Here is an 11,850-nt window from a genome sequence, read left to right on the forward strand (position 1 = left end):
CTGGGACTGAGCACAGCTCTAAGTCAATGGAGAGCAAAGCAAAGGGACACAGTTTGATCTGACTTCAGCCTGGCACATGTCTGTCCCGAGGGAGAATGAACCAGCTGAGAGCAGAGGCTGGAGATGAGCTTCTTTGCAAAGGGCCCCCCCGACATGTTCATGTTGACAGAACTGAAAGGCTGGCGTGCGCGGGGCTCAAGTGGCAGAGGAGGGCCTGGGGGCCCATAGTCAGACACGGGCTCCCTGAGGGAGCAGCTCAGAGGCTGGACCAGGGCCGGGGCATGGAAGTGGTGTGAGGCAACGGGCCGAAGCAGACATTTTGGAAAGAGACAACGTGTGTTAGTGCTGGTGGGTGAAGGCGTGAGAAGGGTCAGGAGCAACTCCCGCAGGCGTCTGGCTCTGGCCGTGACCCTGGAGTTTATGGCGGATGACTTCACTGAAAGCAGCGACAGAGACCAGGCAAATAAATGTATGAAGGAGTCTTCGCGGGCACTGGAGAACAAACAGCAAAGGTTGCTTCGAGAACAGGAGCCGAGTGCGTGGTCAGCCTGACTTGTTCCAAAACAGAGGAGACAGGTGGAAGCAGCATTTGAAGAGATGGCCGGCTCAGAAATTTCCAAAACTAGCACGGAGACAGCAAGCCCTACATTGCACAGATATTAAGCGACGCAAGGAGAAGTGAAGAAAACCACCCCAGGCATGCTGAGAGTCAAGCTGCACAGAAGGCGAACTGCTCACAGGAGCAGAGAGTGCAAGATGGAGCCTGCCAAGGGACACTGGCCCGGCGCTGAGAGCCTTGTCGGCGGCACTGATGGTCAGTGACGGGGGGCTGTCTGGAAAGTGCCGAGGGAGGAAAAACTGTCAGCTCAGACCTCTATGCCCGGCAGATGACCTTTACAACGAAGGCGAAAGAGCTCCATCTTCGGTAAAGGTCAGGGGACTCAGCGCCAGCCTACTTGCATGACAAGAAACGAGCAGGTTCTGCAGGAACCTGGCAAGAAAACGGTCATGTGCACGAAGAGATGCGCCGCAGCATCTGTGGTTCGGGAAGCGGAAATCAGAGCTACAGTAAGCTCGAAGTCCACATGCGCTCAAGGCTGTCGACAGTGGCAAGAGCGGGGGAGGACACTGACCTTGGGACCCTGACACATGGGTGTCGCCCAGAATGTACCAGGGCCTAGCAAACTTGACTAAACAAAGCCATCCGACAACGTGCACAGCGTGCCGGCGCCAGGGTAGCCCCACAGTGGGCAAACAAAACGGGGTCCCTACTCCAGGGCTCTTGTCCAGGGATCAGAAAGGACGGAGCGCAGACAGGCCTCCCGTTGGGCAAACCTGGGCCGCTCCCTGTGTCTGACCCTTTCTGTGTCCGTGAGAGCGGGACAGACGGAGTCTACGACCAGGGGCTCAGCAGCAGGACAGCGAGGACGCAGAGGGGCGGCCACGCACGGCCTTCCTGTGGAGGATGAAGAGGCTGCAGCACAGGCTGTGGTGAGGCCCAACTCCCGGGACAGACGCAGGACACTGAGTAGCTTGCTCGAGCAGCTGGGCCTGCAGGAACGGGTCTCCTCGGCCTCCGCAGACTTGGGGAGGCACTGCTGGCCCTCCCGGGAAGAGACCTGCCCGCCAGTGTTGCCGGAAGCACCAAGGGCCGGGAGTAGTGGAGAAACCTGAAGAGCGAACAGAGGCGCTAGAGCCCTCAGGCTCGGCACTCACAACCCGAGACTCACTTGGGGGCCGCCAGGTGAGCAGGCGTGGTGGCAGTACAGGGACAGCCGGGCTGATGTCATGCAGCAGAGGCCGACGCGACAGGCCTGCAAACACAGGCAGCACTTTGATTCCGTGGGGAAAGATCACCTCTTTGTGATGCGCATGGGACAGACTGAATGTCCGCGCTGGGGCCCGGGATGCCGGTGAGGAGCACGGAAGCGCCTGGGAGTGCAACGAACGAGAGTCACACTGGGGGCCTGCGGCGGAGTGTCTCTTCGGCAACAATCAGACAACTCTGACGGGACCAGGAGGCCGATCCGCTGGCTGTCATTGAATGCCATGGTCAACACGCTTCCGGTGAGCTGTCCTCCAAGACGCGAAGCGGAGGCACCGAGAGCCCCCCCCCCCAAGAACGGCCACCGCGGCAGCGTGACCATAGGGAGCGCTGGCGCAGCCCGGCCCGAGACCACTGAGCGGAGCGTCGGGCACTGCTCCCGGAGAGCCTGCCCTCGCCCTGCACCCAGCCGCCTGCTGCCTCTGCGCCCGGGCAGTACAGCTAAGCGGAACTACATCTCCCACAATTCCCTGGGCAGCCGTGGCTTAGGGTAGGCCTCAGGAGGAAGCTGCACGGGGCCTGGCAGGAGAGAGGGGCGGAGGAGGCGTTCTGAGGGCTTGTGGAGGGGCGGGCTGTTGGCGCTAGCAGCTACTCCGTGTTCCAGGCCGGGCATGTAAGCAGTTCATGGCAAAGTGTGCCTGTTTGTCCCGCTGCCACCGGCACCATCAGCTCGTAGATGCGGTGACGTGGACATGGGCCCTACTTGCTGTCCCCTGATGTCTATCCAGAGGCCATCCCTTGTGGACCGGGGGCCCGACCCCAGAGGCAGGAGTCACAGGCACACGCACACTGCCGGGCCAGCCCGGCCTCGCTAGTCCCCCACCGATACTCTGCCCAGCAGGCCGAAATGACAGATGTCACCAAGACAGCTTCATTCGTCCCAGCCCCGAGCTGAGGGCCGCCCAGATGAGCATCGGAGGGAGAAGGGGCAGAACGTGGCATCTGCCCTGAGGGACAGACAGCACATGCGGAGACGCGACAAGGGTACAAAGCAGGGCCCATGCGGAGAACACGTGGGCACAAGGGGCGGGGCTGCCAGCCTGGAACATGAAGATTAGGAACATGCAACTGGGGCCTCCCCGGTGGCTCAACGGGTCAAGGCGCAGCACTATGAGGTATCAGCAGCCACTGCAGCACCAGTTCGAACCCCAGCCCTGCAGTGACCCCCAGGGCGTGGCAGACTGCTCTGGTCTTACCCACTGCTCCCCTCACCAGTGTGTTTCACCCCCCAACCCCACACCTCTGGCCTGTACCCCGGTTCTTATGCATAACTAAATAAATCTTAAACAAAAAAAGAACATGCAAAACCAACCTGTGGATTCTGAGCCAAGAGAGTGGTTTTCTTGTTTGAGACACCTTTTGGGGGTGGGGAGGCGAGGGCAGAAATGCCTCACCCCAGGACAGAAACCCCCTGCATTCTTGCCCCCCCTTGCCTGAAGCCCATGGCCCCTCGTCGATAGGGTCAGCCTTGGGGACGGGCCTATCTCTAGGAGCCCGCAGAAGCCAGATCACCAGTGGGGACCGCCTGCCCCAGATTCTGTGCAGACGGCCACCCTTGGCTGTCCTGCTAACATGGGCGGGAGCTTCTGGATGCTCCCAAGGGTCAGCCTTTGGGCCACCCCTGAGGCGGCACTGTCCCACCCAAGCCAACGCAGACCACATGGCTTCGAGCTAAGGAAATGATGCCGTTGTTTCAGCCCTACGTTTTGGGTTGCTTTGGTGCCTGGTCACTGAGTGCACTTTCCCGCTCTAAAGTCATCACAAAGGCTGGCATCTGAGGATCTGGCCTGGGAAGTGTGCTGGAGGTGGGTGCAGTCCATACCGCAGTCAGAAGCGGAGGCCCTAGGAATGCAAAGCTCTGTTGGCGTCTGTGAGCCTTGGAGAGCCCAGCAGGCGGGTGGAAGCCACCAGGGAAGTCCAGAGGAGGCTCGGTGGGCGACGCCATTTGCTTGGCAGGAGTGAGGACGTTGAGCATTGAGGCCGCAAAAAACCCAGGGTGTGCTCAGAGGTCCCTCACAGAGGCGGTGCTGGTGGCTGCCGCCACCAGCAGCCGGCCACGGCGGGGCCCGAGGTCCCTAGCGTGGCATCAGAAAAGGGTCCCCGGATCAAGGACGATCACGATGGCCTGGAGTTACCCGGGCAGCATGCCGGGGCAGGCGCGGGGTTGTGAGGCGGGAGGGCGAATGGGAAGAGACGAGAAAGCATGTGTTTTGACAAGTCTGACTCTCAAGAGGAACAGAGGCGGGTGCATGGTTGGAAAGCCACAGTGAGCCAAAGGAGCCTTTCAAAATGGAAGCTACTAGAGCGCACCTGATGACAATGAAACCCATGAATGCAGACAAAGATGGGATGATTTTACCCTGATCGGCACCATCGGCTGCTTTGAACTAACCGACATCTAGGGAGCTGCCGCGCGGGGAAGCCGTGCTGCTTAGGTACGCGCGCAAGCCCCACGCTCCCGCAGCAGCCTGCATGGACATGTGCAGAGACCGAGTCAGCCTTGAGCACAAGGGAAAGTAGAAAAGGCTGTGAGCTGAATGTAACGGAAACAGCACATCACCCTGGAGAGTGCGGGCGAGCTGCTTGAGAGGGCCACAGCTTTGCGCGCTGACATTAGGCCAAGACGCAGGCCAGGGAGGCGGTTGAGGAAGAGGAGGCCGCAAGCCCAATAGGACAGGGAGCAGGAGAAACTCCAGGAGCGAGACGAGGAGGCTGGGGAAGGGCCCTGGGCCCCAGGCAGCAGGCAGGAGGCCGGTGGAGGCGCTGTTGGAGTGCAGGCGCTGGGCTTCATTCCACTCCATTGCCACAGCTTTCGCCACTGGTCACTACAACGAAGTGTCTGGGAGCCCACTGTCCATTTAAAAATAAACTACCAGTGACAAGTTACACCTTAAGAAGCTGGTAAAAGATGAGCAAAGTGAGCCCCCAAATGCTTTCACACCCCAGGCAGAAGGGAACAACCAAGGCAGAAAATCAGTGGACCCAAAACCTGGGTCTTAGAGGTAGTCAGTCGCTGACCCTCTCCGTGTGCAGGTCATGGGAAAGAATGCGGGTCTCCAGGAAAGCGGGTGCCCCACCTGGCCCTAGTGGTGAACAGCAGGACAAGGGCATCGCCAGCTGTGCCCATCGGGAGAAATGGAGCAGTGTGAAATGCACCCCTCTGAAGCTGCCAGAGACCAGTTCTGAAGGAGTGAAACTGAAATGGCCAAGCTTCCCTGCAGATGTGGCTGCACCCACCAGAATCCCCCAGCGCAGTGCTGAAGCACAGCAAGAGGAGACCCTCATGCCACCACCAGGGGTGTCACAGAAAACGGACGCTCAGTGGCCCTGAACACCGAGGTAAACGCTCGCCACGAAGTGGACCGTGGCGGCGGGCTTGGAACTTCCGGAGCAGAGATGCCAGCCCCACCCACCCTGCGCAGGGGCGCTTGCGGTGGGCAAGGACGAGTGGAGCTAACTGCAGGAGATGGTGGGCACACAGAGCACCCCCAAGGGCCCGCTGAGCACGGCACGGGTGCGCGGTCTCGGGACTCCCGCGTCGCTACATGCAGCGACCTACTACAAAGTAGAGAAAACCATGTCCAAGTGTTGAAACCCATTCACCAGCTCGAGGAAACTCCCCCTGGGTGCTGCCAGCAGCAGCAGCAGCAGCAGCGTGACCTCCTGCAAGGGGCAGGAAATGCCCCCAGGACGGAGGCTGCGGGGCGGCCCCCAGGCGGTCAGCACAACAAAGGCCGCCAGTCCAGTCCAGCAGGGTGGGACTAAGTCTTTATTACTGCGGCGCACTAGGCCTTCGGAGATGCCCACTTTGCGGGCACGTAGTGTGACTCGTGACTGCGGACACTGGTCGCTGCAAGCCCAGTGCTCCTGGAGGTACTCCGTCGGCACGCCCCTCAACGGCTTCTGAAGAGTCTGCCCCACTTCCTTCCCCCCGAAACGTTTCCTTCCCTTCTTTCTGCCTGGCTCCCCAGCTCCCACCTTCGTGGGGGCGTTCCACTATCTGGGTCACACAGGCTTGAGCTTACTGGACGTGGGAGTGTCTTGGTTGAGGCCACGGGCCTGGAGGCTGGCCCGCTCACAGGTCACTGGCTCAGGGGTGCGGCTGGACTCGGGCGGCTCAGTGAGGCAGAGCAGAGCCCTGCCAGCGGCCAAGCAGGCCGGGCCGCACCTCATCTGCTGTTCCCCAGGGGCCGCCTTGCCCCGGGGCTTTGGGCTGTCCAGGAAGAAGGGCTTGACTCCTCCCCCGAAGCCCCTAGACAGTGCCTTTCCTCCCCGGGGAGGGCTGAGGCCGTTTTCATCTTCGAGCTGGGCCGCGGCTTCTGCAGTCTGCAGGGCGCTCCGCCCGCACGGCCCGCGCCAGCCCGAGCAGCGGCACCCGCCCGGCTGCGCCCCACGCACTGCCCGTGGCCACGAAGGCCCTGCCGCGAGAACATCCAACCATGAGAACTTGACTTCCGGGTTATGGGGCCTGGCCAGGTGCAGGTCAGCTCTGGAACTCATCGCTCTCTTCGGGCCTCTGCTTGCCCAAGCCTAGGGAAGGAGTCAGCGCCGCTCAGCCACTGGGGTGCGCACAGCTGTAGCGCCCCTGGCCGCAGGCCAGGCCACGCTTCCTCAACTCCCGGGGCTCTCTCTGGAGTGGAGGGTTTCTATTTCTAAGCAGTGGCTCTTCAATAGCACCTGCAGTGGAAAATTCTGGCGGGGCCTCGCCTCCTGCAGAGGCAGGGAGCTGAGGAAGCCCCCAAGAGAGCGAGGGCGGAGCAGGGGCCTGACCAGGTACCAGGGGCGGCGGCGGCAGGCGGCTGGCCACCTGGCCCGTACCTGGCAGGGAGGCAGACGACAGCAGCTCCAGGCTGTCCAGGACCCCGTCCTCATAAAGGGCCAGCTTGTGCAGCATCTTCTGGCGGGCCGGGTTGATGATGATCTGTGGAGATGCCGACGGCACGGAACTGCCCGGGAGTGGCCCTGCGTGGAGAGCCGCGTTAGCCGAGGCCTGGGCCAGGCAGCTGGGCCGGAAGTGCTCACTGCAACCGCCAGCATTCTCCCTGCCCTTCGGGACAGATGTTCTCCAGCATTCCGAGGGCAGGGCTCGCCACTCGGTCAGGAGCCCGGATTCTGGACAGGGCCTTCTTTGTTCCCAGCCTTAAGGGAGCACGCTCCTGCCATCTCCTCACCCACCCCGGGGCCCAGCCTGAGGAGACGGCACCAGGCCCTTCTCAAGGCCTGGAGCTTGCTAAGGACAGCAGATCACAATGATCTCCTCCCGGAGGCCTCGGAATGGGGAACATGGGGCCAGTCACCAAGGGAGGCCCTGGTCCCGGTCCCGGGCACCTGCCCCAGTTACCTTGCACAGCTGTGGCTCGGGGCCCTGGGCCACTTCCCCAGCTTGGCTCTTGGCCAGGGGCCCCTGGAGTGCAGCTGGCCTGCCCAAGGGCTGCTGGGGCCTGCAGGGGGGCCCCTGGCCCAGGGCTGCCTGGGAGAGCCAGGCCTGGGGAGCAGCTCGGGGTCAGGTGCCAGGAGTGCAGGACAGCAGACAGGCTGGGCACACTCTCGTCACTCTCTGCAGGCTGGGCTCGCTCTGTAGCCCGGGGAGGCCACAGGCTGGCACGGCTCAGGGCACTGCCAGGGGTGGACACGTAGGAGTTCTCCTGTGGGGATGGGGCGCCGTGGGCAGCAGCTTCTGTCTCCGGCAAGGACCCTGCCCCAGCCGCATGCAGACTCTCCAGCCTCTCGTACACCTTGGAGGAGAGAAGGGCTCTCAGGGCAGGAGGGTCCCCAGCTCCTGGGTGGGCTTGGCCCAACCTCCCCAAGCAGCTGAGCTAAGGACAGCAAAGGGATCGTCTGTCTCCTGCACAGAAAATCTCACTGCTCTGCCGCCTTCGAGCGAGGCGTCTTTATCGGTAACTGTCGAGGCAGGGTGGGGCTGGGCGGGACACAGAAGGGCAGGCGCAGCGGCTCGCACGGCGGCCAGGAGGGGCTGAGCAGAAGGCCTGGCCCACAACCAGCACAGGCGAGGCCAGAGCCAGGGTGCCCTCAGCTGCAGGCCAGGGGTGCAGACTCGGTCTGCAGAGCAAAGCCCAGCGCTACAAGCACAGGCTTCGAGGCGCAGCTCCTGCAGGCAGCGCCTTGTCGGCCCCCAGGGCTACCTGGGTCATGGGGGGTCTCCTCTTGGCCCGGTGGTGCAGGCAGCAGCATGCCAGCTGGGCCAGTGTCAGGCCCAGCTCTGGTGGGCACGGCCCAGGTCTGGGGTCCAGGTGTTTCTTGCAGATCTGGGTGGCGATCGGGGCAGCCCAGGCGTCTGCGGCCACACCTGCTTGAAGCGCTGTTTGGGTGCTTTTCAGGGCCACCCCAGCCTCCTCGGCCTCCTCTGCAACCAGGTCCTTCTGTAGACAGATGCTGTGAGTGTGACCGCAGGGGCCTTCAGTGGGTGCCCAGGTCCTCCTACTCCTGCGCTTTTTCTTTGGATACACCGAGCATCCCCAAGGGTGCCCAGTGTTGCCCTGGGCCCTAGGGACACAGGTACAGGGGCAGCAGATGGAACACCCTGGGTCCATCCCCATGGAGCTGGACCTGAGAAGCCCATAAGCTGGCGGGAAGCAGGGGCGGCCCAGGCTGTCAGTGGGGCTAGGCCAGAACTAGCTGCAGAGGGCAAAGCCAGAAGGGGGCTGTTTCCCCAGTCCCCTGGAGGGTGCCTGGGAGGGAAACAGGTTCCGTGCAGCTCTGAGGTGGGAGGCAGCGGGAGGAAGCACTGCGGGGGACGGGCCGGCAGCAGGGGTGGCCGAGTCTAGAGCACAGGGAGGCCAGCGCGGGCCACAGGCCGGGGCCACCCCAAGCGCAGCGGGGGGCCAGGTGCTTCTGACACCACTCCCCGTCGGCAACGCTGCTCCGCCCGAGAATTCCCAGGAAAAGCGCAAGAACCGGGAGCCCGGTGCCCACACAGGACCCTGTGAGGCAGACTGCTGTCCAGCTGGGACCAGAGCAGGCCTCGTGGCATGGCGCCTCTGGCCACAGCGCACCCCTGCTGGCTTCTGTGCAGCGCAATGGGGGGGGCCTGTGGGACTGCCCCCCACCACTCCACCTGGGGGTCCTGGAAGGCCCACGGCAGCTGCAGAGAAAAGACATTTCTCCTCGGCAAGGCAGAGGTGCTGGGGCCCTGCCGGCTTTCTGACTAGCTGGGGGCAGCATTCAAGACCACTCCACCCTCCAGGCTGCACCTGCAGGTGACCCGAGCAGGGCTCATGGCTCCCCACTGCCTGCTCTAGGCACGGGGCGCTCACCAGATACTTGGTCCCGGTGGCCTGCACGCGCACGGCCCGCTGGCCGGCCAGAGACTCCAGCAGCACCTGCGGGGGCAGGGCCGTGTGGCGGTTGGTGGCTGCGGGGCGGCAGCGCGGGGTGGGGCTGGGGGTTGGGGGGCGCTAAGGCCTGCAGGGCTGCAATGGGCTGCGGCTGAAAGGCCCAGGTGGCCTGCCAAGCGGCAGGCCCCGGGTGTAGCGTGCTTGCTTGAAGAAAGACAAGGCGAGATGACAAATGCGAGTCGAGGCACCGCCCCGAGGCACCACCCCGACTCTCCGGCCGTCTGGCCTTCGGCTGACCGTAGTCCCTCCGCCCTGAAGCCAGCCGCAGCGCCCTGCTCACCACACCAAAGCTGAAGGTGTCAGTGTCCACAGACAGCCGGCCTGTCCTGACGTAGTCCTCGGGCAGGTAGGCCAGCGTGCCCCGCACCGTCTGCGTCCGGGCCACAGCACTGCTCTGGCCAGCGCTGGCCCCCGAGAAGCAGCTGAGCCGGGCCAGGCCGAAGTCCCCCAGTTTGGGCATCAGGCGCTCATCCAAAAGGACGTTGGAGCTTCGGGAGGAAAAGGGTGCCATCAGCTGGCCCAGCCACTCAGCCCCTACAGTACCCTGATGAAATTGGAGCGGTGACCATCCACTGGGCACCATGCCCAGACAGAAGCTAGTGCAGCCCTGCATCTGGCTCCCTGGGGGCTCTGAGCAGCAGCCCCAGACTCCGGCAGTGAGGTCCCTGGCTCGCAGCACGGCCTGTCCTTGCTTTCCACACCTGTCCACAGCAGGCTCTCAGCGACCTGCCCTTAGCCTAGAGCTGGGGCACTTGCATCGGAGCGCCCCTCAGCAGACTCTCTCTCGGGCCCGGCGGTGCCCTGCTCACCTTTTGACATCCCCGTGGATGAGGCTGGGCTTGTCCTGATGCAGGAACTGAATGGCGCGGGCCGTGCCCAGCAGGATGTCCAGTCGCTGCGGCCAGGAGAGAGGCGGGTGTGCCTGCGGCTAAAGCAGCAGAGGGAGCTCTGGCACACACCCGTCAGTCCGGGCCGCCTCCCCGCAGACAGGCCTAGGCTGCCCCCGTCCCGTGTGCAGCCAGCCCTGGAGGCTCATGGGTACCTTGCTGGGCAGGGCCAACCGTGGGCGAAGGGTGAGCGCCTGCAGCCTGCTACCCTGTGTTGCAAGGGCTGTGCTGACTGGAGGGAGCCTTCGGCTACTTGAACAAATCACCTCCTTTTCTGAGGGGTGGGGCAGCTCTAGCCAGCCCAGGGAAGCCCAAAGGAGGCCCTGGGAAAAGGTGACCCCATCCCCCGCCCAGGCAGGTACCCGGCGCAGGGGGCTGGGGCAGGCAGGAGACCTGGCCGTGCAGGCGGTCTTCCAGGGAGCCGTTGGGCAGGAAGCTGTAGACTAGGCAGTGGAAGCCGCCTTGCGCACAGAAGCCGGCAAACTCCACGATGTTTGGGTGCCGGAACCTGCTGAAGAGGGTGGCCTAAGCCTGTGGCCCCCAGCCCACTGTCACCGGCCTAAGGTGCGGCCTGCCCAGCTCGGCTCACCGTGACAGCTGCTGCACCTCGGCCAGGAAGCTCTGCTGCACCCCGCTCCGCTCCAGGCCTGTGTCCTATTGCCCAGGGGTGGGGAGGAGTGTGAGGCTCCTGCTGTCCCCTGGCCTGGGCTGGACAGCCCAGGGCCTGGGGACCTTGAACTCTGGACCGACAGCTGAAGGAGTCGCTGGGGGAAGCATGGCAGGAGGAGAAAAGGGAGGGACTGCGGGCAAAATTGCGGGGCTCGTGGGGGCTGCTCTACCCACCTCCTTCAGCCTCTTCACAGCGTACACGGTGTTCCTCATCACGGCCCGGTACACGCACCCAAAGCCACCCTCCCCAATTTTCAGCTCTTCTGAGAAGTTGTGGGTGCCCTGGGAAATCTCGTGCAGGGGCCAGCAGAAAGGAGACAGGTGGGCCCCCTGCAGGAGGGAGACAGGGCTCTCTGGGCTGGGCTGCGGGAAGGGATCCCAGATCATCTGAGGTTCTGTCTCTTCCCTAGGCCCACCGCCCGCTCCCGGGATCCTAGCTGCCAGCCAGCGGTCCCCCCCACCCTGGTTTGGCTGAGGCTGTCCAGAGCACCAAAAGCTGGGTTTCTGGGTCTGGATGCAAGCTCCCTGGGGTGGCACCCGCCTACCTTGGAGGAGGAAGGGGCTGGAGATGGTGCTGGAGGTGGGAGGGGAGCCTGGTCCCGGCCTGACGCTTGCTCTGCTCCAGAATGGGTGGGCCTGCCTGGAAAAGCTTCACAAAGACAGGTGAGAGAGGGCTGCAGAGCAAGTGGCAGGTCCACAGGGCCCGAGCCGGGCGCCCTTACCTGGGGAGAGGAGAGTGGAGGTGGACAAGGGCGGCGTCCGGGGGCAGGGGGCTTCAGGCTCTGGGGGGACACTGGTGCTGCTGGGCGTCGGGGCAGCAGTGCTGGGAGGCAGAAGGGGGGCAGGAGGCTGCCCTGGAGGTGGAGGGAAGCAAAGGCAGGTTAGGGCAGAGGGTGGCAGCCAGGGAGAGGCCCGGGGCCCGAGCACAGGGTGGCGCTCACAGGCCGTGATGATGTCCCGCGCGCGGAGCAGCTGCAAGTGCGTGAGGATGCGCACGAGGTCGGCCACGCGGGCGTTGCGGTTGATCCAGGGCCACAGGACGCTGGCTGTGCGCTGCCCGGAGCGCTCACACAGCCGCAGCTCCGTCTGGTCGCGCACGATCAGGGCGGCTGCG

At 63.8% G+C, this 11,850-nt stretch overlaps 1 protein-coding gene across 1 annotated transcript in view; it reads right to left on the reverse strand.

Moving 5' to 3' along the window:
* Nucleotides 1-5,575: 5,575 nt before the first annotated feature.
* IRAK1 (interleukin-1 receptor-associated kinase 1) overlaps nt 5,576-11,850 on the reverse strand; it is a 7,174-nt gene continuing 899 nt past the window's right edge. Inside the window, exons 2-14 of the mRNA XM_004695188.2 lie at nt 11,678-11,845; nt 11,459-11,590; nt 11,282-11,385; nt 10,911-11,099; nt 10,657-10,721; nt 10,461-10,575; nt 9,990-10,108; nt 9,461-9,668; nt 9,100-9,165; nt 7,969-8,205; nt 7,167-7,560; nt 6,644-6,787; nt 5,576-6,355 (exon numbers count right to left, since the gene is read on the reverse strand). Of these exons, the coding sequence (XP_004695245.1) occupies nt 6,309-6,355; nt 6,644-6,787; nt 7,167-7,560; nt 7,969-8,205; nt 9,100-9,165; nt 9,461-9,668; nt 9,990-10,108; nt 10,461-10,575; nt 10,657-10,721; nt 10,911-11,099; nt 11,282-11,385; nt 11,459-11,590; nt 11,678-11,845 (1,988 nt within the window). The 3' untranslated portion in view covers nt 5,576-6,308. The remainder of the gene's footprint in view (nt 6,356-6,643; nt 6,788-7,166; nt 7,561-7,968; nt 8,206-9,099; nt 9,166-9,460; nt 9,669-9,989; nt 10,109-10,460; nt 10,576-10,656; nt 10,722-10,910; nt 11,100-11,281; nt 11,386-11,458; nt 11,591-11,677; nt 11,846-11,850) is intronic.

Source organism: Condylura cristata, unplaced genomic scaffold (assembly GCF_000260355.1).
Source record: "Condylura cristata isolate star-nosed mole 26May11 unplaced genomic scaffold, ConCri1.0 scaffold00057, whole genome shotgun sequence".
NCBI lineage: Eukaryota > Metazoa > Chordata > Mammalia > Eulipotyphla > Talpidae > Condylura > Condylura cristata.